The sequence below is a fragment of the Hemiscyllium ocellatum genome, chromosome 3 (assembly GCF_020745735.1).
Source record: "Hemiscyllium ocellatum isolate sHemOce1 chromosome 3, sHemOce1.pat.X.cur, whole genome shotgun sequence".
In the NCBI taxonomy this organism is placed as follows: Eukaryota; Metazoa; Chordata; class Chondrichthyes; order Orectolobiformes; family Hemiscylliidae; genus Hemiscyllium; species Hemiscyllium ocellatum.
The window spans coordinates 71,125,125-71,152,729 of NC_083403.1; the positions used below are offsets into that span (position 1 = coordinate 71,125,125).

At 38.7% G+C, this 27,605-nt stretch overlaps 1 protein-coding gene across 3 annotated transcripts in view; it reads right to left on the reverse strand.

The window, feature by feature from the left end:
- Positions 1-669: 669 nt before the first annotated feature.
- Positions 670-27,605, reverse strand: part of tbc1d32 (TBC1 domain family, member 32) — a 254,565-nt gene continuing 227,629 nt past the window's right edge. For all 3 annotated transcript variants that reach the window (XM_060850904.1, XM_060850896.1, XM_060850912.1), the window contains 3 exons: positions 25,955-26,143; positions 1,892-2,018; positions 670-1,057 (listed from right to left, as the gene is read on the reverse strand). In XM_060850904.1, the coding sequence (XP_060706887.1) occupies positions 1,908-2,018; positions 25,955-26,143 (300 nt within the window). In that variant the 3' untranslated portion in view covers positions 670-1,057; positions 1,892-1,907. The remainder of the gene's footprint in view (positions 1,058-1,891; positions 2,019-25,954; positions 26,144-27,605) is intronic.

Consider the following 27,605-nt stretch of genomic DNA (forward strand, 5'->3'; position numbering starts at 1 on the left):
TTAGGTCTTGCATGTCTAAATTCCACTGGCAATCTTTTATCAATATTTCAGCTTCAAATTGCTATTATTTTTGACTCATTTCTTTTCCAGAAGAGTTTCTCCAAATCTGCATGAAAATAGAATTTTTAGAAATTGTTTGGTTTATGTCTGTGCAAAACTAAAAGAATGTTCTTGACAAGTTTTTTCTATAATGTAATTAAATGGATTCAAGTTAATAATGTCAAAAATACTGGTCATCAGTACTGACACAATTTACTCTCAATTATTTGAAATGTACAGAGCTTTGCGAAATAATCGAGTATAGAGCGTTTTTGATCAAACTATTGATATTATGAAGGCAAGCAAATAAACTTATTTATAGAATAATATAGAACATTATATAGAATAATATACTCTATAGAATAATAATATAGAATAAATTCCCTACTTTTAATACTGTGAAATAGAGATTATTGGATAATATACTTCAGCATCCTGAATTCCATTGAAGTGAAAGCAACTCATGTAAGAGAAACCTTGTGACATCTGAGCACCAAACACCCTTCACCCCAAGCTCTGTAAGAAAATCAGTTCTTTGGATATATGCCTCCAATGATGTTAATGTTACATAACCAAAATCCAGTGTGGAATGCACTTTGACAAAGTTCTTTATTGGAACCAAGCATTGCAGTTATGGATCAAAGTGCAGACTTTGCATTACAATGCATATTGAAATGTAAAAATTACGAGCAAACAATACTCCAGTTGACTGCATGGGCAGGAATATATCAAAATCTATGCAAAGCAGTTTTGCATTAACAATCTAAGAAATATAACACAGTAAAATTAACAAGCAACATAGTTAATTTGTGAATTGAGAAAAAAATAGTAACAATTCAAAATCAATTAAGCACTAATCACATAAAAGTACAAGCATTTGCACTGGTGTTCCTAATGCCCGTCATTGCTGCAGTAGAAATTATAGAAAATTGGTTGAATAATATATTTCTGCCACTTGCATGTGCTTGAAATAGTCTACTGTACAACAACTCTGCATTCCTGTGGTCACATCTGAATTCTGCAAAGAGTAGGAACAAATGAGAGCACCATTAATCTCCCTTACATTTAAGTAAGAGACAGCTATTATAATATCAGAAAATCTTTATAAGCAGGTCAGCAATACACAAATTTTGCAAAATATTCTACCGTGGTATAAATTTACAGATAACGTACACTTCTTTTTGAACTTTACTTTTGCTTATTATAACTGATTTCAAACCAAAAGAGTTCCAATATAGTCCCAGAACAGAAACATAGCTCAATCACACTTTTAATTCGACAAACTAAAAACCTGTAACTTTTCCAAACTATTTACCAATAACTAGATTCATTGAGATCATACAACCTGCAGTCTCTTGTACATAAGCTAATTAACAACTGCTTCAATTTAGAGATTCTGGAATTGTAAGTTCATTGGATTTCTCCAACCATTCTTTCATAATTTCATCGGAGGTTCATGGAAACCCTGGAGATAATTACACGATATTATCTGTGGAAATTGATCCTCACTGTGTTGAACATATTTTCTCCCATAGTACATGACATAATAACTACAGGGAAAATTAGTTTGGTCAGCCTAATGCAAAGGAAAGAATTCACATAACATTCCTAAAAACATATTTTATTTAATATGCTACAAGCGATTGTGAGAGCATATGGTTGTTCACAAATTGGTATTGTTTAACATGCTTTTCTTTCTCACTATACCACCTAAATGACAAGTCATATTTACTGCAAATGTAATTAACTTAATTGTGCAGGTCTGTAATACAATTATTTTATGTTACTCAAATTTTCAGAAAATTTGTGTATAAAAAGTAAAGATGGTGATTTTACTAGATACTGTACAAACCTTTAAGTTGTATTCACTATGATTTAATATTTTCCATCTCTGTCAGTATAGTCACTCTGTAGGAATGTTCCAGATTTTCCATAAAGTCTAGGTAGCTGCTAACTTGAAATCCATGGATTGCTTCCTCCTGGAAAATTAAAAATGAAAGATATGGAAAATTGTGACAGATAAAGCAGATCCAGATAATCAGAATAAAAGCACCACTTCCACAATTGTAAATGTTTTTGAAAATAAATAAAATAATATATTTGAAGTTACCACCATTGCACTTTATTGTACAGGTTCTATTCTAACATAAGAATATTTAAAATAAAACTATGTACTTGTAGTTTACAGAATTTATAGTCAATTAAAGGATACTGTAAATAAATCCAAATGTGATAAATGAAGATATAGCAATAATCTTTTTTCTAGGGTAGGGAATTATGCAATCACATGTAGGCCAGACCAGGTAAGGACATTGCGCACCAGATGGGGCTTATATCCAGTGGACAATTGACAATGGTTCATGGTCATCATTAGTTTCCTAATTTCAGAGGTTGAATTGAATTCAGAGTCCACCAGTTAACATGGCAGGATTTAAAGCCAGGTCCCCAGAGTATTACCAGGTTCTCTGGATTAACAGTTAAGTGATAAATACCACTAGGCCATCACCTCCCCCTGTTTTTATCCACACAGGAAGCAATACTTTCAGACCTGTTGTTCAGAGTCAAGGCTAAGGCTCCACCATAATATTTTTATTGGAAGACAATATCTGACCAAGCTGCAGTCACATCGTCTAATTCTTAACTACTGACTGATTTTAAAGTTCTACTTAGGAGATGGGATCATCTCCAGGAACAGTGTTCAGGAACTCTTTCTCTCCCTGATGTCCCACAAGAATCTGTGGCTGGAATTTCAGCTTAACAACTTTGAGTCAAAGGTCCTTAAGCTGAAATGATTCAGAGCTGACGTAGAGGTTTGGGATTGCAATGCTCTCCAATCTCCTAGGTGTTGCAGGTAATATCTGTTGTGAACTGGCATCATCTGTCATATTGTCAAAGGACAGTCCTTATCACAAATATTTCTAGCTTCAGCCTCTTCTATGCATTTGAATGTTGTAGTATTAGATTTCTTTAAATAATGAACATATAAACCTTTTTATATTTTATTCATTCATGGGATGTGGGTGTCATTGGCTAGGCCAGGACTTATCACCTATACCTAATTATATTAAGTCTCAACCACATTGCAATAAACTTGGAGTCACATGTAGGCCAGACCAGGTAAGAATGGCCGTTTCCTTCCTTAAAGGGCATTAGTGAACTAGATGGGATTTTCCTGACAATTAATAATGGTTTCATGGATTAGATTAGATTAGATTACTTACAGTGTGGAAACAGGCTCTTCGGCCCAACAAGTCCACACCGACCCGCTGAAGCGCAACCCACCCTTAACCCCTACATTTGCCCCTTACCTAACACTACGGGCAATTTAGCATGGCCAATTCACCTGACCCGCACATCTTTGGACTGTGGGAGGAAACCGGAGCACCCAGAGGAAACCCATGCAGACATGGGGAGAACGTGCAAACTCCACACAGTCAGTCGCCTGAGTCGGGAATTGAACCCATGTCTCAGGCGCTGTGAGGCAGCAGTGCTAACCACTGTGCCACCGTGCCGCCCATCATTAGACTCCTGATTCCACATATTTATTGAATTCAAATTTCACCATCTGCTATGGCAGGATTTGAACCCAGGTCACTAAATATCACCAGGGTTTCTGGATTAATAATCCAGCAGTGATACCTACCCTAGAGGGATCGGCCATTCAATCCTTCGAGCCTGCTCCAAAACTGTAGCTGACCTGTTTCTGGCCTTAGCTCCACCTTTCGGTTTACCCTGATAACTCTGAATCGCTTGTTAGTTAAGAATCTATCCACCACTATCTTAAAAATATTACACAACTCAGCTTATGTCACACTCTGGAGCAGAGTTTCAAAGATTCTCAATATCCAGACAAAATTTCTCATCTCATTCAACAGGTGATCCCTTATTTTTAAGCAGTCTCCTAGTTCTAGTCTCTCCCACAAGAATTCCTTCCCTCTTTTGCAGGATCTTGTGTTTTAGAAAAAAAAATACCTCTCATTCTTCTAAACTCCACTGGATATAGGCCCAATCTATTAAGCCTTTCATCATTAGTTGAACTCCCTTCTCAAGAATCAGTTAAGTGAATGTTCTCTGAACTGTTTGTAATGCATTTGGTTATTTTCTTAAATAAAGATATCAAACAACTATTTGTAGTTTTTATGGGGGGGTTTTAACTTCCCCAATATTGACTGGGAATACAATAGTTCAAGTAGTTTAGATGGGTCAGTTTTTGTTCAATGTGTGCAGGAGGTTTTTCTGACACAGGCCAACAAGGGACGATGTCATATTGAATTTTTTACTGAGGAATGAACCCAGCCAGATGCTAGATTTGGAGGTAGGTGAGCACTTTGGCGATAGTGGCCATAATTTGGCTATGTTTATTATAGCAATGGGCAAGGGTAAGTATAGGCTGCAGGGAAAGAGGTATATCTGGGGGAAAGGCAATTATGACACATTGAGGCAAGATTTAGGATGCCTAGGATGGGGAAGGAAACTCTTGAAATGTGGAGCTTAGTCAAGGAACAGCTACTGCGGGTCCTTGATAAGTATATACCTATCAAGTAGGGAGGCAGTTGTCAAGAGAGGGAGCCATGGTTTGCTAAAGAAGTTGAAGCTCTTGACAAAAGGAAGAGAAAAACTTATGTGAGGATGAGGCTTGAAGGCTCAGTTAGGAGGCTTGAGAGCGATAAGTTAGCCAGAAGATCTAAAGAGAGGGGCAAGAAGACCAAGGAGGGGACATGGAAGTTGTTGGCGGATAGGATTAAGGAAAGCCCTAAGGCCTTATATAGGTATATCAGGAATAAAAGAATGACTAGAATAAGATTGGGGTCAAAGATAGTAGTGGAAAGTTGTGTGTGGAATCTGAGGACATGGGGAAGCGCTTCATGAATACTTTTTGTCAGTATTCACACTGGGAAAGGGCAATGTTAGTGAGAATACAGAAATACAGGCTACAAGATTGGATTGGATTGAGGTTAACAAAGAGGAGGTTTTAGCAATTTTGAAAGATCTGAAAATAGATCAGACCCCGGGGCCGGATGGGATTTTTCCTCGGATTCTCTGGGAAGCCAGGGAAGAGACTGCAGGATAGCAAAGGTTGTTTCCTTGTTTGAGGAGGGGAGTCCAGATAACCCCTGGTAATTATAGGCCAGTGAGCTTTACTTCTGTTGTGGGAAAGGTGTTGGAAAAGTTTTTAAGAGATAGGATCTATTGTCATCTGGTGAGGAATAATTTGATTAGGGATAGGTCAAATTGAGTTCTTTGAAAAGGTGACAAAAAAGGTGGATGAAGGCAAGGCGGTTGATGTGGTGTATATGGACTTCAGTAAGGAGTTTGATAAGGTTCCACATGGTAGGCTATTGAACAAAATAAGGAGTTTCAGGATTGAAGGTGATTTAGTGGTTTGGATCAGAAATTGGTTAGCTGAAAGAAGACAGAGGGTGGTGGTTAATGGGAAATGTTCATCCTGGGACTCAGTTACCAGTGGTGTGCGCAAAGATCTGTTTTGGGGCCACTGCTGTTTGTCATTTTTATAAATGATCTGGATGTGGGCGTAGAAGGATGGGTCAGTAAATTTGCAGATGGCACTAAAGTAGGCAGAGTTGCAGATAGTGCCAAAGGATGTTGTGGGTTACAGAAGGACATAGATAAGATGCAGAGCTGGGCTGAGAAGTGGTAAATGGAACTTAATGTGGAAAAGTGTGAGGTAGCTCACTTCGGAATGCAGAGTACTTGACTAATGGTAAAATTCTTGGTGGTGTTGGTGAACAGAGAGATCTTGGTGTCCAGATGCATAAATCCCAGAAAGTTGCCACCAGGGTTGTTAAGAAGGCATACAGTGTGTTAGCTTTTATTGGTAGGGGGATTGAGTCTTGGACCCATGAGGGCATGCTTCAGCTGTACAAAACTCTGGTGCAGCTGCACTTGGAGTATTACATACAGCTCTAGTCACCGCAGTATAGGAAGGAGGTGGATTCTTTGGAAAGGGTTCAGAGGAGATTTACTGGGATGTTGCCTGGTATGGAAACTTCTTATGAGGAAAGGCTGAGGGAACTGAGGCTGTTTTCATTGGAGAGATGAAGGTTGACAGGTGAATTAATTGAGCCATGTAAGATAATTAGAGGGTTAGATAGGGTGGACAGTGAGAGCTTTTTTCTTCAGATGGTGAAGATAACACGAGTTGACATAGCTTTAAATTAAGGGGTGATTGATTTAGGACAGATATCAGGTTTAGTTTCTTCATTCAGAGTAGTAGGAGCATGGAATGACCAGGCTGCAACAGTAGTAGACTCACCGACATTAAGGGCATTGAGATGGGCATTGGACATACATATGGTTAATAATGAACGGTGTAGGTTAGGTGGGCATCAGATTAATTTCACAGGTTGATGCAACATTGAGGGCCAAAGGGCCTGTACTGTGCTGTAATGTTCTATATTCAAACTGGGTTGAGTACTTGGTCTAGGTGGTCTTGTCACTCCCCTATACAACTGCAACAAAACATCCTTACATTTACACTTCATTCCCAGTGATAAATAACCACTTTTCATTTGCTTTAAAAATGGAGAAGAAACTTAACATTCACCACTACGTTAAATGACTTCTTTCATATTTTCTTACATTTCAAATATTCACCAATACCTAAATACTTTATTAAACTATATTGGTCAATCCCCAACTATTAAGTTATTGAGATAATTTGAAGATTTTGATTAATAATGGTTTTTGTTTTAAATATAGTTATGCCATCAGGCAGAAACTGTACAAATTATTTACTGCTTCAGCTCAACTTAGGGACTGTAAACATAAACCAGCTGTGCTTCACTCATATTGATTAAAAGAAAAATCAAAATAAATATTGACAATTTAAAATAATGATGGAAAAGGATAGACCAGATCTAAAAGTTAAGTTCTAAATTGGAGAAATGCCAATTTTGACAGTATTAGGCAAGAACCTTCAAAAGCTGATTGGGGGCAGATGTTCACAGGTAAAGGGACAGCTGGAAAATGGGAAGCCTTCAGAACTGAGAAAGTGAGAATCCAGAGAAAGTATATTCCTGTTAGGGTGAAAGGAAAAGCTGATAGATACAGGAAATTCTGGACGACTAAAGAAATTGAGAGTTTAGTTAAGAAAAAGAAGGAAGCATATGTAAGGTATAGGCAGGACAGATCGAGTAAATCCTTAGATGAGTATAAAGGAAGTAGGAGCATACTTAAGAGGGAAATCAGGAGAGCAAAAAGGGGACATGAGATAGCTTTGGAAAATAGAATTAAGGAGAATCCAAAGAGTTTATACAAATAAATTAAGGACAAAAGGGTAACTCTGGAGAGAATAGGGCCCCTCAAAGATCAGCAAGGCGGCCTTTGTGTGTAGCCAGAGAAAATGGGGGAGATATTAAATGAGTATTTTGCATCAGTATTTACTGTGGAAAAGCATATGGAAGATATGGACTGTAGGGAAATAGATAGTGACTTCTTGCAAAATGTCCAGATTACAGAGGAGGAAGTGCTAGATGTCTTGAAACGGTTAAAGGTGGATAAATCCCCAGGAACTGATCAGGTGTACCGAGAACCCTGTGGGAAGCTAGAGAAGTGATTGCTGGGCTCTTGCTGAGATATTTGAATCATCGATATTCACAGGTGAAGTGCCGGAAGACTGGAGGTTGGCTAATGTGGTGCCACTGTTTAAGAAAGGTGGTAAGGACAAGCCAGGGAACTATATAGACCAGTGAGCCTAACCTCGGTGGTGGGCAAGTTGTTGGAGGGAATCCTGAGGTCCAGGATGTACATGTATTTGGAAAGGCAAGGACTGATTAGGGATAGTCAACATGGCTTTGTGCGTGGGAAATCATATCCTACAAACTTGATTGAGTTTTTTGAGGAAGTAACAAAGAAGATTGATGAGGGCAGAGTGGTAGATGTGATCTAGATGTGATCAGTGAGGCTTTTGACAAGGTTCCCCATGGGAGGCTGATGATTAGCAAGGTTAGATCTCATGGAATACAGGGAGAACTAGCCTCTTGGATGCAGAACTGGCTCAAAGGTAGAAGACAGAGGGTGGTGGTGGAGGGAGACTGGAGGCCTGTGACCAGTGGAGTGCCACAAGGATCAGTGCTGGGTCCTCTATCTTTTGCCATTTACATAAATGATTTGGATGCGAGCATAAGAGGTACAGTTAGTAAGTTTGCAGATGACACCAAAATTGGAGGTGTAGTGGACAGCTAAGAGGATTACCTCAGACTACCACAGGATTTGGACCAGATGGGCCCATGGGCTGAGAAGTGGCAGATGGAGTTTAATTCAGATAAATGCGAGGTGCTGCATTTTGGGAAAGTAAATCTTAGCAGGACTTATACACTTAATGGTAAGGCCCTAGGGAGTGTTGCTGAACAAAGAGACCCTGGAGTGCAAGTTCATAGCTCCTTGAAAGTTGAGTCGCAGGTGGATAGGATAGTGAAGGTGGTGTATGGTATGTTTTCCTTTATTGGTCAGAGTATTGAGTACAGGAGTTGGGAAGTCATGTTGCAGTTGTACAGGACATTGGTTTGGCCACTGTTGGAATATTGCGTGCAATTCTGGTCTCCTTCCTATAGGAAAGATGTTGTGAAACCTGAAAGGTTTCAGAAAAGATTTACAAGGATGTTGCCAGGGTTGGAGGATTTGAGCTATATGGAGAGGCTGAACAGGCTGGGGCTGTTTTCCCTGGAGCCTCGGAGGCTGAGTGGTGACCTTATAGAGGTTTACAAAATTATGAAAGGCACGGATAGGATAAATAGACAAAATCTTTTCCCTGTGGTGGGGGAGTCCAGAACTAGAGGGCATAGGTTTAGCGTGAGAGGGGAAAGATATAGAAGTGACCTATATATAAGGGGCAATTTTTTCACACAGAGGGTGGTATTTGTATGGAATGAGCTGCCAGAGGAAGTGGTGGAGGCTGGTACAATTGCAACATTTAAGAGGCATTTGGATGGGTATATGAATAGGAAGGGTTTGGAGGGATATGGGCTGGGTGCTGGCAGGTGGGACTAGATTAGGTTGGGATATCTGGTTGGCATGGATGGATTGGATCGAAGGATCTGTTTCCATGCTGCACATCTCTATGACTCTAAATAAAGAAATCTATTCTCACTGCAAATTAAGTTATAGAAAAGGCAGTAATGTCTCACCAATTGGTATACTTATAAAGAAGGCGGGATGTGAACTTTAGATGCATAACCAGAAAGTAAAGTAGAAAAGTAAGTTAATAGTGATCCATTCTGTTGAATAAACGTAACATCATTGGTGTGCTCTTACTAGAATTATAGCAATATTTTAGAGACGTATGAAGTTAAGGTTCAACAAATCTCACACATTAATACTTCACAGACATGAACCATTCAACATGACTTAGTGAAAGGAAGTGAATGTATTGTAGTCGAATTCACAGATGACACACAAAAAAAATGGAAAGGCAAACTGCTTGGAGAATACAAACAATTTCTACAGACATATCATTGGTTAATTGGGCAAAAAGTTGGCAAATCATGTATAATGTGGATAAATGTAAAGCTGTTCATTTTGGAAGTGAGAACAAAAGAAGCTTACTTGTTAAATGGAGCTGCAGAAAGCTGCAACACAAAGTGACTTCAGCTACGTGTGCATGAAACACAGAAAGCTAGCGTACAGTTGCAGCAGGTAATCAGGAAGGTTAATGAAATGTTGGTCCTTATTTCAAGGTGGTTGGAGTATAAGAAGAGGAAGTCATCTGGAACTGTAGAAAGTGCTGTTAAGATTACGTCCAGAGCACTGAACAGTTTTGGTTATCTTATTTAAGGAAATATTATCTTTCATTACAGAAATTCACTCCTTATATGGAGGGATTTTCTTATGAGTAAACACTAAACAGGTTGAGACTTACTCACTGGACTTTAGAAGAATGAGAGGAGATTTTTTTGAAACGTAGGATTCTCAAAGGGCTTGACCGGATTGTCCCCACCGTGGGACAGTCTAGGACCAGAGGGCATAATGTCAGAGTAAAGAGGCACCAATTTAAGGCTGAGATGAGGAGGAATTTCTTCTATCAGAGGGTTTTGTCTTTAGAATTCGTTTCCACAGAGAGCTGGAAGGCAAAGTTCTTGTATATTTTTGAGGCTAAGATAGATAGATTCACTTTAGTAGGGGGATCGAGGGAATGGAGGAAAGTGGATATGAGTTATGTCATAACAGCCATGATCCAACTGAATGGTGGAACAGTGTCAAGGGGTTGAATGGCCTACTCGTGTCCCTACTTCTTGATGTCTCATTACTGAAGATAGGATGAAAGATACTCAGATTAGTTGCATTCATATTTAATCGTTTGCTCTCTTCTTTATTTTAGAAAGGACAGACAAGATTTAAGTTAAGAGTTAAAGGAATGAGAGCCAACCAGGTTTAATCTTTATATTATTAATAAATTAAAACATCACCATAGCCTAACCAGATCACAGCACCGCCCTCTCATTAGAGACAGATGACTGATGGCAGTTTAACCTGAAGGCCACCACGCCACATTCTGTAAATCAGGTAGGTTAACTGGCTGGATAGTTGGTCTGCAATGCAGAATAATGCCAACAGTATGGGTTCAATTCCTGTACTGGTTGAGGTTACAAAGAAGGATTCTCCTTCTCAATTTTTTCCCCCATACCTTAGGTGTGGTGAACCTCAGGTTAAACCACATTTTTCTTTAATGAGACAGTAGCCCTATGGTATGTTAGGACTGTGGCAACTTTACCATTTTTTAAATTATGCATTCTGATTGTTGAATGTAAAGTGTGTACACTACACACAGATATACGAACAAATCAACGGAACACCCATGGGATCACCAATCTCGGGACTCATAGCAGAGGCAGTTATGCAAAGGTTAGAACAAACAGCCCTACCACAAATTCAACCCAAACTCTGGGTCAGATATGTTGATGACACGTTTGTAATCATCAAAAACACGAAATAGAAAAAACACACCGGATCATCAACGCCACACTCACAGGAATCCGATTCACGAGAGAAGAAGAAAAGGATAGCCAACTCCCATTCCTAGACGTGATAGTACAGAGAACACCGAACGGAGAATTCACCACAAGGGTACACAGGAAAACAACACACACAGACCAAGTCCTAAACTATGAAAGTAACCACCCCAACTCACACAAACGAAGCTGCATCAGGACACTATTCAAAAGAGCCACAACACACTGCAGTACACCAGAACTGCGAATAGAGGAAGAGGAACACCTATACAAGGTATTTGCCAAAAATGGATACCCGCGCAACTTTATCAACAGATGCCTAATACATAGACCACGGAACGAGGACATGCCACAACCAAAAGGACTAGCCACACTACCATACATCAGGAGCGTTTCAGAACTGACAGCCAGACTACTGCGACCCTTAGGACTCATAACGGCACACAAACCAATAGCCACGCTCAGACAACAACTTACTAGAACAAAGGACCCGATAGCCAACATGAGCAAAACTAATGTAGTTTACAAAATACCATGCAAGGACTGCACAAAACACTATATAGGACAAACAGGAAGACAGCTAACAATCCGCATACATGAACATCAACTAGCCACGAAACGACACGACCAGCTATCCCTAGTAGCCACACACTCAGACAACAAGCAACATGAATTCGACTGGGAAAACACTACTATCATAGGGCAAGCCAGACAGAGAACAGCCAGGGAATTCCTAGAGGCATGGAGTTTGTGGATGAATGCCATCAACAAACACATCGACCTGGACCCAATATACCAACCACTACAGCGGACAGCTGAAACTGACACCCGGAAGCGGCAAGGACAGACCACTATAAATACCGGAAGAAACATCAAAGAAGCGCTTCGCAGGAGGCTCCAGAGCACTGATGATGTCACCTAGCCAGGGGACGAAACGTTTGCAACAAAAACTTCCAGCTCGGCGAACAGAACCACAACAACGAGCACCCGAGCTACAAATCTTCGCACAAACCTTGAATAAAATTACAATACCAGTTACCTAACTTCAATCATATATCACTGCTTATTATCTGCCAAAACCAATAAAGTACAGGGTTAAATTGCTGGAATAGTAGTTTGCTTCACCATAGACTGCAGCAACTGCAAATTCCTAAAACAAAACATCCCTGAATGTAAGGCAAATAATGAAATATATTTATTTTCTAGCTCATATGCTTGGTTGTAGCTCTTCAATTACCATTAGTGCCACAAAGCTCTGTAATCTGACCTATACCTCATCTTTTAACATTGCAACTTCATTTTCTGATTAAAAACTACTGTGCTGCTGAATAATAATGCACTTACTCCTCAGAGCATGAATGGATGCTTATGCATTTTTCCATCTAGCTTATCTTCAGATTGGTAAACACTCGCCATTTGCTTGGAAGCACACAATAGGGACAATGTTCTAAAAACAAAATACTAAGATTTCATGTTTCATCTGAACATGTTCTGGATGTAATAAAACATTATCAGGTTTTACTGATGTCTTCCCAAAGGAACTTACTTTTCTTTGAAAGAATGAAAAGAAATTTTGTTTTATACATACTGTGATCTGATAAAATGGTACAACAGGCAAGAACTTGCTGTCAGGTAAATAGTGAGGTGCTTGGCACCATTAACATGCAAACGGAACAATTTGAGGCAATGCACAATTGCATGTTTAAACCATAAATGCTTACATTCTTATTCAAAATTGCTGACTGTGCAACGCCATTTTGTTGTTAGCTTTGAACAAAATGGCTACCTACTCTCTATCTCATGTTATGAATGTGTCTTCAAGAGAATTGAAAAGCTAACAAGGACCGAAAGTGCAAAGTGTCCTGAACAAAGTAACACTCGGTCAAAACAAATAGCACCTGGGTTGCCATGAAACAAAAACAGATTCAAATTCGGCCAGTTTAAATTATGCCCCAAGATACTAGAATCCAATCAAATTTAAATGTAGCATTTTGATAGTATTAAAACCAATGAAATAATCCAATGTTTTGGGGTATAAAACCAGATATTTTGAACAGCTAGAGGGAAAACTGCCAAAAGACCATCAAATGTAGGCTGCTAGCTCAAGAGCTCTCTCAGAGGTACCTGTCTGTAGAAAGAGTTTGCACAGCACTACATCGAAGCCAACCTGGGGAGATTCTACAGGAAAATCTACAAAGGAGATTTAGCAAGGCTGACTGGTTTTGAAATGTCTTTTTTTAAAAAATCTTAACTGGGGTTTTTAATTGGACCAGTATTACAGAGAGGAAGGTAAAAGATGAGGTATAAGTGAAAGGAGTTGTAAATAATTGTTGGTTTTAATATTGTAAGTTGGATTTAAAAAATAAAACTGTTATTTTTATTTTAATTAGTGACCTCTGGGATGGCTCTCTGCCAGATTATGTCTTGAGGTGAGTTTCTATGTGTGTCGGGGTTAAATTAACAGAGGGGTTTACCCAGTGTTGTAACACTCAAATGCAGTGAATAGCAGGATGCAGTTGTAATTTACTGGTAAAACTGAATTAAACGCACCACACTACAGAACATACAAACATATGAAATAGGAGCAGATGTAACGCCTTTCCAATCCTTGAGCCTGCACAACCATTCAATAATATCACGGCTGATCTTGCATTTCAAATTCCACATTCCTACCCACCCCCGATGACTCCCTTACCAAACAAGAATCTACCTACCAATGGCATAAAAGTATTCAATGATGCTGCTTTCAAAGGCACAAAATTCAGAAGTTGCACAGCCCAAAAAATAAACCAAGTTCACCTCATCTCTCCTAAAACAGCAGTCCCTAATATTTAAACTGCTGATGAATGCTGGATTCATCCACAAGATGAAATATCCTTTCCATATCACCTTGTCAAAACCTTTCAGGATCTTATACACTTCCTTTATTCTTCTAAACTCTAGTGTAACAAGCCCAGTTTATCTAAACTTTCTTCATAAGACAACCTCCAGGTAACAATCTGGCAAACTCCCTCTAAACTATCTCCAACCCATTCATATCCTTCCTTATATAAAGAGACTGAAACTGCACACACTATTTGAGATGTGGTCAGACCAATGACCTATAAAAGTGAAGCATAACATTCTTACTTTTATGTTGAGTTTTTTAATAATAAACAAGAGCATTCCAATAGCCATGTTAATTATTCACTATTCTTGCATATAAACTTTTTTTGCCTCACACACTGTAAAGCTTAGACGTCTCTGCATCTTGAAATTCTGTATTCATTCTCCATTTATGTAACATTGCTTTTTTTTTATTCTTCCTGCCAAAGTGAACCACTTTACATTTTCCTCCATTTCATTCTAACAACCAGATTTTTTCCTTGGTTACTCATTCTACTTATATCAATTTGTAGTCTTATGACTTCTTCACAACATTTTCATACCAATTGTTAGTTTTTATATCTAAAGAACTGGAGTATAAAGATGCAAACATTATGCTGCAGCTAAACAAAGCTCATGTTAGACACCAGTTGGAGTGCTGTGAGCGGATCTGGGCACCACACCTTAGGAAAGATATATTGAGCTTGGAATGAATACAATATAGGCTTATAGGAATTATATCTGAATTTTAGGGGTTAAATTTTGAGGAGAGATTATGCAAATCAGGTCTGCTTTCCCTAGAATTTAGAAAGTTAAGGAATGATCTGATTGAAGTCTTCAAGATATTAACAGGAAGAGGCAGGGTTGATAAAGATAAACTACTTCCACTAGTTAGGGATTCCAAAACTCAGAGGCCTAGTCGAAAAATTAGGGACAGACCGTCCAGGAGAGATGTTAGCAAGCACTTCGAGACACAAAGGCTGGTAGATATTTGGAACTCTCTTCCACAAATGGCTGTGGATGCAGTCTCAGTTATAAATTTTTAATTTGAGATCGATACATTTATGCTATGTATTCAGGGATACGTGCCAAATCCTGTAACATCTGTGGGTTCTTGCACCAGCAATAATTGAGTAAAGTGATAAAGGGAGTGCGTATCCTGGAATTTTATCTGCTATTTTTAAACAACATCTGATCTAACGCAAAAGCATAAGAACCTGGGTTCTGGCCCTAAGCTCCTAAAAGAGATTAAACCAACTAGGATTATATTCCTTGGAACTAAAAAGATTAAGGATGATTTAATGATGTTCAAGATACCACGTAAAATGGATTAGATGGAGATTAATTGTTTATACTAGTTGAGGTGCCTAGGCAAGGAAGCACCTTCTAAAAATTAAAGTTCGACAATAGGAAGTGCTTCTTCAAATAAAGTGTATTGGAATATGTAAATGAAAATTGATGCTTAATTCAGAGTAATTGAAAACAGAGATTGATAATTTTTTGTTTCCAGAGAGTAAGAAGGGATATGGAGCAAAGGGCAGATATCTATGAAATTAGGTGACAGATTAGTCAGGATCCCACAGACTTTCAGAATAAGAGCAAAAATGCATAGTCCAGTTCCAAAATTCTCAAGATTCTCCTGAACTTTGAAGATAATAATGGACTTTCTGGCTTGGATTTTTGTCTTTGAGAATGGTTGATTGATTGGTGAATTAACAGACAACCACAGTAGCAAGTGTTCTGTTAAAGCTAATTTTTAATGTGGGATAGGTTAGTGAGATAAATTCTATCCTGCAACCCCTAAAACAGATTTTTTTTCAGAAGGCATTCTTTAATATTGTCTCCCTTAGCAGGCAGTGGAAGCTACTGCAACTATTCATGACTATAACAGAAAGGAAACATCTTCTCTTGACCCTGGTGATAGCCCGATTCAATCAATACTCATTCACCCTGCCTCCTATTTTCAAACTAATTACTGACCCATGTAATAAGGCTTTCTTGGTTTTGCTAATAATCTTTATATGACAGCAATCTGCAAAACAGAGTTGCCAGAGTGGGTAGAATTCTATTTAAATATGTCCTGCAGCTGCATTATAAGGTAATATTTGATTACGGGAAAGGTATTTAAGCTTACAAAAGATTCCTGCTTTAGAAAAAAGTCATTATTAAACCATGGACTGTCACTGACAAGACAAGGATTTGTTGCTCATCCCTATTTGTCCTACAGAAGAGGGCAACATTTAGTACACTCACAAAAGAAGGAAATTCCAAGTTTCTGACACAATGACAATGCAAACAGCGATACAGCCCCATGTCAGGATGGCATTAAGTTTGGAATGCGCCAGTGTTGAGATTTCCCTGCAGCCACTGCCTTTGTCCTTCTAAGAGGATTAAGAAGATGGTGTCAAAGGAAACTTGATGGTTTGCTGCAGTGTGGCAAGTTTTATATGGAGCACACTGTTGATATTGTTTGAAAGTGACAGAGGGATTCGTTGTTTGCAGTGAGGCAATAGTCAACAAACATCCCCAATTCTGACCTGACAACAAAAGGAAGACATTGTTGAAGAGCTGAAGATGGCTAGGTCTCAGATATGACCAAGGGAGTCTTAAAGTTATGTTCTAGGACTGAAATTGTTGGGAATACATTTATGATCAAAGTGAAAATTGGGACAGATTGGTGAGGAGAATTCTTAGATCGAAAAGGATTTTTAGCATGTGGGTTCCTGAAAATTGAGGTCAATATTTTAATGTGCGCTATGGTCTACCTGTTGCTTACAGTAAGTAAAATGATTCTACAGAAAAAGACAAGCAAAGCACTCAGGGAGATAATGGCAGATAATTGCTGAAAAATCTGGCTTTGGAAAAGACTACAGAAGCCTGTGCTGATGGTTGCCTAGCAACGATTTCTGGTCTTGATTTTTGTTTTCACAGATCTAGGTGGTTCGTAAAAAAGGAAACTTCAGAAGCTACAAGTCCCCCTCCTCGTCATAAAACTTGTTGGAAATCTGATAATGATTCAATATATCAGCATTTCTGACTATATATTAACCCTCAAAAGCTGAACTATGGCTACTTCCCAAAAACACAGATCCAGCTTGATCTTCCATTGCTGTTAGTGATTCAATTTCATTGACAAAGAACCCGCTGGAACATTGAATAAGAACGCTTAAATTTTTATTTTGCTTTATACAAACCCAATGTAGATGTAGTTTGTGATTGAAAATGGAAAGCTCGTTTAAATTCGGTTTTTGCTAGGCTTTGCTGTTTTATTTCTTCCCCAAGAATTCCAGTGAAAGAACAGCTTAATAATAACCAGCTAAAAAAAATCCTTATTAAGTGATTCAGGTCGTCTTTTTGTATGAGGTCATTTTCAATTAGCCAATGTAGTGTTACTTAACATTTCTATGCAAATTGCAACAGAATGCCTGAATTGAGAGTTTCAGGGAGTCATGCAGGAAAGAGGACGAGGCAAATAAAACAAAGAATTGTAGTTGCTGGAAATCTACAACAAAAACAGAAAATTCTGTATAAACTCAGCAGGTCTGGCAGTATCTGTGCAGAGAAAACAGAGTTAATGGGGGAAAAAAAAACAGCTGTTGTGTGTTCATTCCCTTGTTATTTCTTACTTACACCATTATAGATTTGAGGTCTTCCAATCCAAGATCATTTCTTGCTATCATGCTCATTTCATCTCGTACTAACAGAATTACATAATCACCCTTTCCTTTCTGCCTGCCATTTATCCTTGGATATTCAGTTCCCAGTGGTTAAACATTGAAACCATGTCATCATAATGATCACTACTTCCTCTGTTTTTCCAGTGCACAGAACCTGAGTCCATTCACAGCATGACTTCTGAAACTAAAGTCAATGCATCAGTTGGACCTCAGAACTGCTAGGAGCGCAAACAATGACTATAAGATAGTACTCTTAACCTCTTTGTGCAGTTAATTCATTTATTTTTATCTGAATACTACATGCATTTGAAAGTTGTTAATTTTATTTTACTATTTCTTTCCCCTTTGACCCTATTTGCTTTTACAATATGTTACAACGGTTTGAGATTTTGGAGAAGATTTGTAGCTCAGGTTGTAAGTTTGCTTGCTGAGCTGGTGTGTATGTTCTCAGACGTTTTGTCACTAGATAATATCATCAGTGAGCTTCCGGTGAAGTATTGATGTCCTGCCCCGCTTGTTATTTATCTGTCTTGGTTTGTTTAGGTAGGTGATATCATTTCTGATTCTGTTTCTGAGAGGTTGGGAAATGGGGTCTCAGTCTATATGTTTGTTAATGGAGTTCTGGTTTGAATGCCAGGCCTATAGGAATTCCCATTTGGGTCTTTGTTTAGCCTATCCCAAGATGGTTTTATTGTCCCAGTCGAACTGGTGTCCCTCTTCATCTGTGTGTACATGTACCAGTGACAGTTGGTCATGTCTTCTGGTGGCTAGTTGGTGCTCATGTATCTTGGTGGCTAGTTTCCTGTCCATTTGTCCAATGCAATGTTTGTTGCAGACCTTGCAGGATATTTTGTGTATGACGTTCATTCTGCTGGTTGATATGTTTAAATTCATCAGGAGCTGTTTTAGTGTGGTAGTAGGTTTGTAGGCTACCATGATGCCTAGAGGCTGGAACTGTACCAACAACCAGCAGAACGAGTGTCACATACAAAATACCTTGCAAGGACTGCAACAAACATTACATTGGACAAATGGGCAGGACATCAGCACCAGGATACACGAACACCAACCAGCCACCAAAAGACATGACCAACTATCACTGATATCCATACACACAGGGATAATACATCCGTCCTGGGACAGGCTAAATAAAGTCACACATGGGAATTCCTAGAGGCCTGCCATTCAAACTGGAACTCCATTAACAAACGTATAAACTGAGACCCCATTTACCAACTTCTCAGAAACAGAACCAGAAATGATATCACCTACCACAAAAACCGAAACAGATAAATAGCAAGCAGGGCAGAGTACCAATATATCATCGGAGGCTCACTGATGATGTTACCTTGCATGGTGACGAAACATCTGAGAACAAATTTACCAACTCAGCGAGCAAACTTACAAACCAATGTTACAATTGTGTCTCGCCCTGTCCCACTCTATTATTACCTAAATAGCTGCCTTGCAATGCTGTGATATCCTTTTGCTTCGTAACCGAATGTATCCCTCTCCAGATCCTCATAACTGTTGGACAGTTGCAGTGGTTAAGGCCCCTTGAACATTACCTCCTGGGTCCCAGTGCCAGCCTCACTTGCAGGAATTCTTTCTTGTCCCTAGTCACCAACCAAATCTGAATGATCTAATTTGAGGGGTGTTGGAGCAAAATGCCCAGGTAACTATTACCCTCAATGAGTGATGTAATGTTTGCCACTCAGACTCCAGCTCCATAACTCAGATCAAAAGTTCCCACATGCTGCAACAGTGATACATCACCCATCCTGCCATAAGTCACTTTAACAGTAGCTATATGCAGGATAGAGATTAAATCAGGAGATAATGAGGACACACACACAAAAAAAGGAATATTAATTTAGATTGATTAATCTTCTTGTAGATGAGAAAACTGAATTGGCAGAGGTAGTCATGAAGAAGGATGCAGAGTATATTTACGACAGTTTCTAGAACTGTTGTGGAATATATTGTGGATCCAATCAGAGATCAGGCTATTTGGATCTGGAAATGTGTAATGAGGTGTAATATATGATCTCAGAGTAAATGATCACCAAAGAAAAAAATGATACTAAATTTAAGTAAGGGGAATACAAAGGAATGAGGTTAACAATGGCTGGAACGGACTGGAAAAGGAGTTTAGCAAAAAAGCCATTGATTAACAATAGCAGTAGATTAAGAAAATGGTTTATGACATACAATCGTAATACATCCCCAGTAAGTAGGATCTTAGGAAGGGGATGAACCAACAACTAACCATTGGAATTAAGGATAGCATCAAACTGAAAGAAGAAAACATGCAATATGGCAAAGATCAGTGGTAAACCAGCAGATTGGAAAAGTTTTAAAGCAAATAAAAAATGATCAAAAAGAAAAGCAAAGAGGAAGAAAATAGACTTTGAGAGTAAACTAGGGAGTAATATAAAAATGGACAAGAGAAGTTGTTCTCTACAATACATAAAAAGGAAGAGAGAAGCCAAAGTTAACACAGGCCTCTTCGTGAATGAGGATGGGGAAATAATGATGTGGATCCAGAAAATGGCAGAGGAGTTGAAAGAATACTTCTGGATCAGTTTTCACATTGGAGGACATTAATAACATTCAAAAAATTCAAAATAATCGAAGAGCTAAAGGGGTGTCGGCAGCATACAGATAATTTAATGATGATGAGACAAAAGAGTATTAGGGAAATTAATGAGGATCAAGACTGATAAGTTCCTTGGATTGGATAGGTTCAATCATGTATTCCTGCTAATTTTGTTTCTTCTGCACAGGCCTCTGAGGTCTGTATACAGTCGTGCCTAATGCTGCAGACAGCAGCTGCACAGTGATCACCAAGCACAGGAGGGGCTGCACATATGCGTAGCTGCACAACTGAAAGGGAATGTTTGCTGCATCAACACAAACACTGTTTGTTTGAGTACTCAGCAATAGCCAGTTCTGAAGAGATCCTTCTTTCTTTGGTGGATTTTCTCCAATTATTTTCTAATGACTCTTATCTCAAAGAATGCTTTGAAATACTATTTTTGGATGTTTGGAAAAAATCTGTTAGTGTCCTGGATACAATCTCATTTCACTGCTGCCAAAGTTTTATTCATGCTGAGAGTTTGTCCATATAACCTACATGTAAAGTTCAGTCAGGCCAACCAATTAGTTTCACGTGCATGTTAATTATGAACTTCCCAATTTCTGCACATGGGAAAATCTACACAAGTCTCATACAGATTCAGCTGAGAGCTGAATGTAACATTAAAATGAAAGTCCCTATCTTACAAACTGCTGCAAGACTAAGGACCGATGTAAAATTGACGATTCCTTTAATAGAAAAAACACACTGGAGAGAATGTCTTTTGTTCTCTCAACATTTTTTGGTTAAATTCTGTTCCATTCTTTAGTAGCTTCCTGCTATTTCTCTGCTCACATCTTGATAAAGCATATTGGTGATTCAATATTGAAATATCAGTTTTTTTTCCTCTATAAATTTGATTTAAAAGCATGCTGGATCGATGGGTATATGAATAGGAAGGGTTGAGGGGGATATGGGCCAAGTGCTGGCAAATGGGATTAGATTGGGTTAGGATAGCTGGATGGCATAGATGAGTTGGACCTAAGGGTCTATTTCTTGCTGTATATCTCTATGACTCTATAACATTTTAACCATAAGTGCCTTTTATTTAATTTTTTAATATTGGTGAATAATGGAAGCATCTCAAATACCTCAGGAAGTTCAAGAACAATAGTCTCTTTTTAATCCATTATCTATTATAAACCCACCCACTCCACATGTATCTTGACTAAATATCGTCACACCCTGCTTCCTGGAAAGATTCTATTCCATTCTCCCAGTTTCTCATCTCTGTCGCATCAGTTTTGATGTCGCTAGCTTCCCTAAGGGGACCTCAATGTCCACTTTTTCCTTCTACTATGCATTTCCCAACACTGTGGTTGGCAGGGTGCTCAGCCATGTCAAACTCATCTTCCACACTTCTCTAAACACAGCCTTCTCTTCCCTCCCACAACACTGATAAGGTTTTCCAGAACACACTTGTCACCCCGACAGCATCCGTATCCAAAGGATCATTAGGTGCCATTTCCACCCTCTACAGCAGGATACCACCACTACATATTCCCCTTCCCTCCATTGTCAGCCTTTCTCAAGGACCGTTCCCTCGCAAGGACACATTGGTCCATTCCTCCTCCACTCCCAACACCTCCCTACTCAAACAAGGCACCTTCCCATGCAATCACAGGAAGTGTAACGCTTGCCCGTTTATTTCTTTTCCCCCTCACTATTCAAGGCTCCAGACGCACCAACTAGATGAAGCAGCACTTTAGCTTATTGTATTTGCTGCTCACAATGTGGCCTTCTCTACATTGGAAAGACAAAATGCAGGTTGGCTGACCACTTTGCGAAACACCTACGTTCTGTCCACAAAAAATGACCCTGAGCTTCCTGTTGCCTCTGACTTCAACACATCACCTTGTTACCTGACCAACATTTCTGTCTTGGACTTGCTGAAGTACTCCAGTGAATCTCAGCGCAAGCTGGAAGAACAGCATTTCATTTTCCATTTGAGATGTCTACAACCTTCAGGACTCAATAACTAGTTCAATAAGTTTACGATCTGACCACCTTCTCCCGTTACCTGACCCCAACCCTCACACACCAAGCCTTGTAATGTCATGGGCTGCTACCATAATAAACCCATTGTAAGATATTAACGGTCCCCATTAGCAGCTACTGATTTCCCCAGGCTAACCTTTACCCATTCCTTTGTCTGCACAACCATTATTTTGTCATTCTGGGCTCCATCTCCACCTCTTTCTTGCTCCTCCTTCTTTTCCCCATCCCATCTTCAGCATATAAACCTTTTCCTAGGCACAATCAATTTTGAAGAAAGGTTACTGGACCTGAAGCGTTAACTCTGCTCTCTCTCCACAGCTGCTGTCAGACATGCAGAATTTTCCCATCAATTGCTGTTTTTGTTTCTGATTTCCAGCATCCAGAGTTGGTTGGAATTTGTTTTCCTTTTTTGTAAAATGATTTATTTTCACAGTAGTCAAAAGCAATAATACAGTAATAATTAAAGAACTTAAAACGCTGTATATGCAAGGGATTTGTTTTCTAAGAGGATTTGGAAGCGAGTTCTAAAGTTCAGAAAATATTGCTGTTTCACGCTTTGTTTGGTAGATGAGATAGAAATTTCAGACTAATTTTGTTAAGTTTCAGGACTGCTGGCAGGCTTTGTATGTGACCACTGCCATCAGAAAATGTCAAGACAGCAAAGCAAAATCATCATGTAATTGGATCAATTTTACAATAATAGAAAGGATGGAAAAGCCAGACAGCTTGCATGTGATTTTCTGATGCATTCAGATTGTAGTTGTCTTGCTTATAGCATGGCATCTTAATTTTATTAATACTTTTAATACATCTATTAACTCATTTCAGAGAACATACTTCACTAAGTAGAGCAAAATAGTATATTTATTTCTTGACCCTTGTCTTTTGCTATATTATAATAATTATTGAAGTCAATAGGCAATGTTGGCAATATTAGGATGATATCGTACTAACTGATGTTAACCCAAAATGAGATACCTCCTCCATAAAAGTAACAGTGCTATGCAAACATTAAGCACACGCTGAATTTTTTATACTTGTGTTTCAAATGATTCATTAATATGAATATTTACTGTATGTAAATAGCTGTCATATAGCAGTCTTACAAAAATCTGCAACACAAAGTCAATGTTGTTTTACCTTGACCTCGTCAAGTGTACATTAGCATTTTACTACATACAAGTCCATTTCCACTTGAATTCCATCCCACCATTCCTGACTCATCTATGCTCTTCTTTCTCATGTGCACATTAAGCCTTCCCTTAAATATGTCAATATTATTTGTCTTAATCACTCCATTTGATAGCAAATTCCACATTCACACTTTTCCATGAGAATAAATTAATTCCAAATTTATGATTTCAAATTGTTTCCTTTTGTGGACTAGGCTATACTTTTTTTTAAAACAAAAACTCAATAATGCAGTTCCAAGTTTGGAACCGAAATTGTAGTTTAAATGTTGGAGAGGTTTGATGCCACAACGTTTTGAGTTTGAGGTATTTGCTGACAATGAGACAGTAGAACTGCCATACAATTCTTCGAATTTACTAAGTTCAGTTTGGACTTGAGCTGACCTGTGCTCAATTACTTTATTCTTCAAAGTAATACAATAAGTTTGCCAAAACAAATGCTATTAAACAATTCCAAATGTGATGTGAGTGATACAGCTATTTAACTGTAAGATGAGATTTCTTACCAGTCTATATTAATGGTAACTAGGTTCATGAAAGGGAAACTATTATGAACGCTTATATTAAAGATACAGGCAAGATAAAGCAGAATTGAAGGTGAATTATGAGTAGGCTACAAAGATGCTTGAACAAGTCGTGTAAGTGGGCAAATGCAATGCCAGTGAAGTATAAGGTAGATAAATCTGAGATTATCCACTTTAGTAGCAAAAACAGGAAGGCATTTTAATATCTGTATGGGGATGGATTAGGAAAAGGGGAAGATGCAACAATACCTGGCTGCCCTTATACACCAGTCGCTGAAAGTAAGCATGCCAGTCAGCAGATGGTGAAGATGGCAAATAGTACGTTGGCCTTCATAGGATGATGATTCAATTACAGAAGCATGAATTATTTGCTGCAGTTGTACAGGGGCTTAATACCTGCAGTATTGTGTGCAGTTTTGAATTCTTTATCTGAGTATGGATGTTTTGGCTGTGGAGAAACTAAAATGAAAGTTTACCAGACTATTGCTTGGAATGGCAGAAGTAATTTATGATGATAGACTGGATTGGTTAGGATTATATTTACTGGAATTTAGAAGAATGAGGGGGAAATCTCAGAAACATGTAAGATTCTTTCAGGACTAGAATGAAAGAATCATAAAATTCCTACAGTGTGGAAGCAGGCCATTCCAACCATTGAGTCCACAATAAATCCCCCCAATGTGCACCCCACCAGACTCACCCCCTACCGCATCCCTGTAACCGTGCATTTCTCATGGCTAACTCACATAACCTACATATCTCTGGACACTACGGGAAAGTTAACATAGCCAATCCACCTAACCTGCTCGTTTTGGACTGGGTGATCCAGTTTCCTTACACAGAGGTAAACTCCACACAGATAGCTGCCTGATGCTGGAATCGAACCCCAGGTCCCTGGTGCTGTGAAACAGCAGTGCTAGTTACAGAGCCTCCTTGCTGACGAGATGAGGCAAATGCATGAAGGATGTTCTTGATGTTTGCAGAATCTAGATTTAGGAGTCTCACACCATAAAGATATGGAGTAGGCCATTTAGGATTGAGATGAGAAGAAATTTTGTCATTCAGAGTGTGGTAAGCCTGATGAATTATCTGCCATAGAAAGCGGTTGAAGCCAAAACATTAAATCTTGCCAAAGAAGAGTTAGATATGATTCTTGGGAGTTTAAGGGAACAGGGTACTGAGTTGGATGATCAGCTGTGATTACACTGAATGGTAGACGTAGCTCGAAGGGTAGAATGGTCTAGACCTGCTCTTATTTATTTTTCATTGCATACTGCTTTTCAATGTAAAACAGGGGCTGCATCTGAATGTTAATCAACATATAGAGCTGGGATGTGGTATTAAGGAGACAAGCTGATAACATTGAAATATAATGCATCAAAGTCAATTCTTAATTCACACATCCATTACTGAGCAGCAGGAGAGGATATTCAAAAAATATTTCTACTACATAAAATCCTCATTCATAGCTTTTGCCTCAAAAATAAAACAAATAAATTGTAACCCCCAGTCTTCTCTCTAGTTACTAGCAAAAAAAATGTAATGGACATAATACCAGGGACCCAATTGTTAAGTGCTCTCAATTAGCATAAAGGGTAAAGTAATTTAGATAGCAAACTCCTCAGAAAATCTTGCAAGAAGATGTGACTAAGACGATTGTCATGAGCTATTTGCCCCACTGAGTACACCAAATGCATCAGACTTTATTCAAATTTCAAATGCCATCACTCCTAAAACAATAAAGCCTTTTAGCTGGCTTACAAAATGAAGTCATACAGAGCACCAATTGTAGTTATACCAGCTGAGTTGAAACTAATTGCACTGGCAATATGTTTACTGATTTTCAACAATCTGAATTGACGGTCCTGTCAATACTTTGCTATTTTATTTTCTCTCTTGCAATCATTCAACTCAACCTCCGTCAGAAAACTCAAGTAATCAGAGTACACAAACTTATTTAATACTTACACATACAGATATCATTTTGCTATTGTTGATCATTACTTGCAGGACCAAGCTTTTTTGCTTAAAAACAATAAATATATTGTGTGCTTACCTTGAGAAAAACCTGCAGATCCTGAGTCTGCATGTGGTGAAGAATCTCTTGTTCTAAGTGTTTCAGCAAAGCTATACACATGTAAACCTGATAGTCAGGACCCAAGATAGAACAAACAGCAATGTAGTGACCGATCTCAGTCCAGTTTAAATAGTTCCAGAAGCATTGAGATAGCCAGTGCTGACAAATCTGCATGAAATGAAAAACAAACTGTTTAGACTTGATCCTAATCACAATGAAACACCAACCTCAAATTCAATCATTAATACATTGTTACAATATTAGTCAATGTCACGAACATTTTTTAAAGAAATCTAAAATCTCAGCGATTTATTAAAAAATGAAGCCACACAATTCAAAAGATTTCTTTTACTATACAAGAGTCAACAAAACAAACACTAAATACTTCCTTAATCACCTGTATTTAAAAACTCCAAAGTCAATGTGAGTTAAACAGCAATTAACATTCAAATTGTGGTCAATGATAGGTACCTTAAATGGTAGGTACAACTAAGACAAACTTAGGCAGTCAAACGGCATACATCAATTTCAGGAAGAAAGTCTTTAAAAAATCTGACTTCATCACAAAAAGAAAATTCAGCTCCTCTTCTTCTAGAAGTTACCATGATGCTCAGCCAATAGCAGTGCACACCAACTCAAATTCCAAAGGCACATTTTTCACCAAAAACTTCATTTTCTCTGCAGAACCTTCGTAATTTAATTTATGAAGGGCTGAATTTCATAGATCACCAATGTTATTGCCAAAGAAACAGAAACAACTATAATAACTATAGTTTTGCTTATCCCTAGCTTCTGCATTTCCATTGTCGACTTCAGCCTGTCTGTATCACATTGGAATCATCTACGACTGTGTCCGTTTATATAGTTTCAATCAAAGCCTAGGTTTTCAATTTCAGATTCAGTCTTGGCTTACATAGCAATGAAAAGGTCAGCTTCCTTTCACAAATTCCCTTTCAATTCAGGTTTATGTCAAAAAAACACAAAAGGTGAAACCATGAATTCAGATGAACAATTGTGGCACTGCAGTCAAGAATTTCAAAGATTCCCAACCCTCTGAGTAAAAGTAAAAATCTCCTCATAGCATCTCTACAGAATCCATGGAATCCCTACATTGTGGAAACAGGCCCGTCGGCCTAACAAGCCCACACCAACCATCCAGATCCCCTACCCTATACTTACCACTGACTAATACACCTAACCTACACATCCCTGAAAACTATGGGCAATTCAGCACAGCCAATTCACCTAACCTGCATATCTTTGGACTGTGGGAGGAAAAGTAAAAAGTGAGGTCTGCAGATGCTGGAGATCAGAGCTGAAAATGTGTTGCTGGTTAAAGCGCAGCAGGTCAGGCAGCATCCAAGGAACAGGAAATTCGACCTTTCGGGCAAAAGCCCTTCATCAGGAATCCGTTCCTGATGAAGGGCTTTTGCCCAAAATGTCGTATTTCCTGTTCCTTAGATGCTGCCTGACCTGCTGCACTTTAACCAGCAACACATTTTCAGCACTGTGGGAGGAAACCCATGCAGACACGGGGAGAATGTGCAAACTCCACACGGAGAGTCGCCTGAGGCTGGAATTGAACTCGGGTCCCTGGGGAGGTGCTGTGAGGCAGCAGTGCTAACCACTG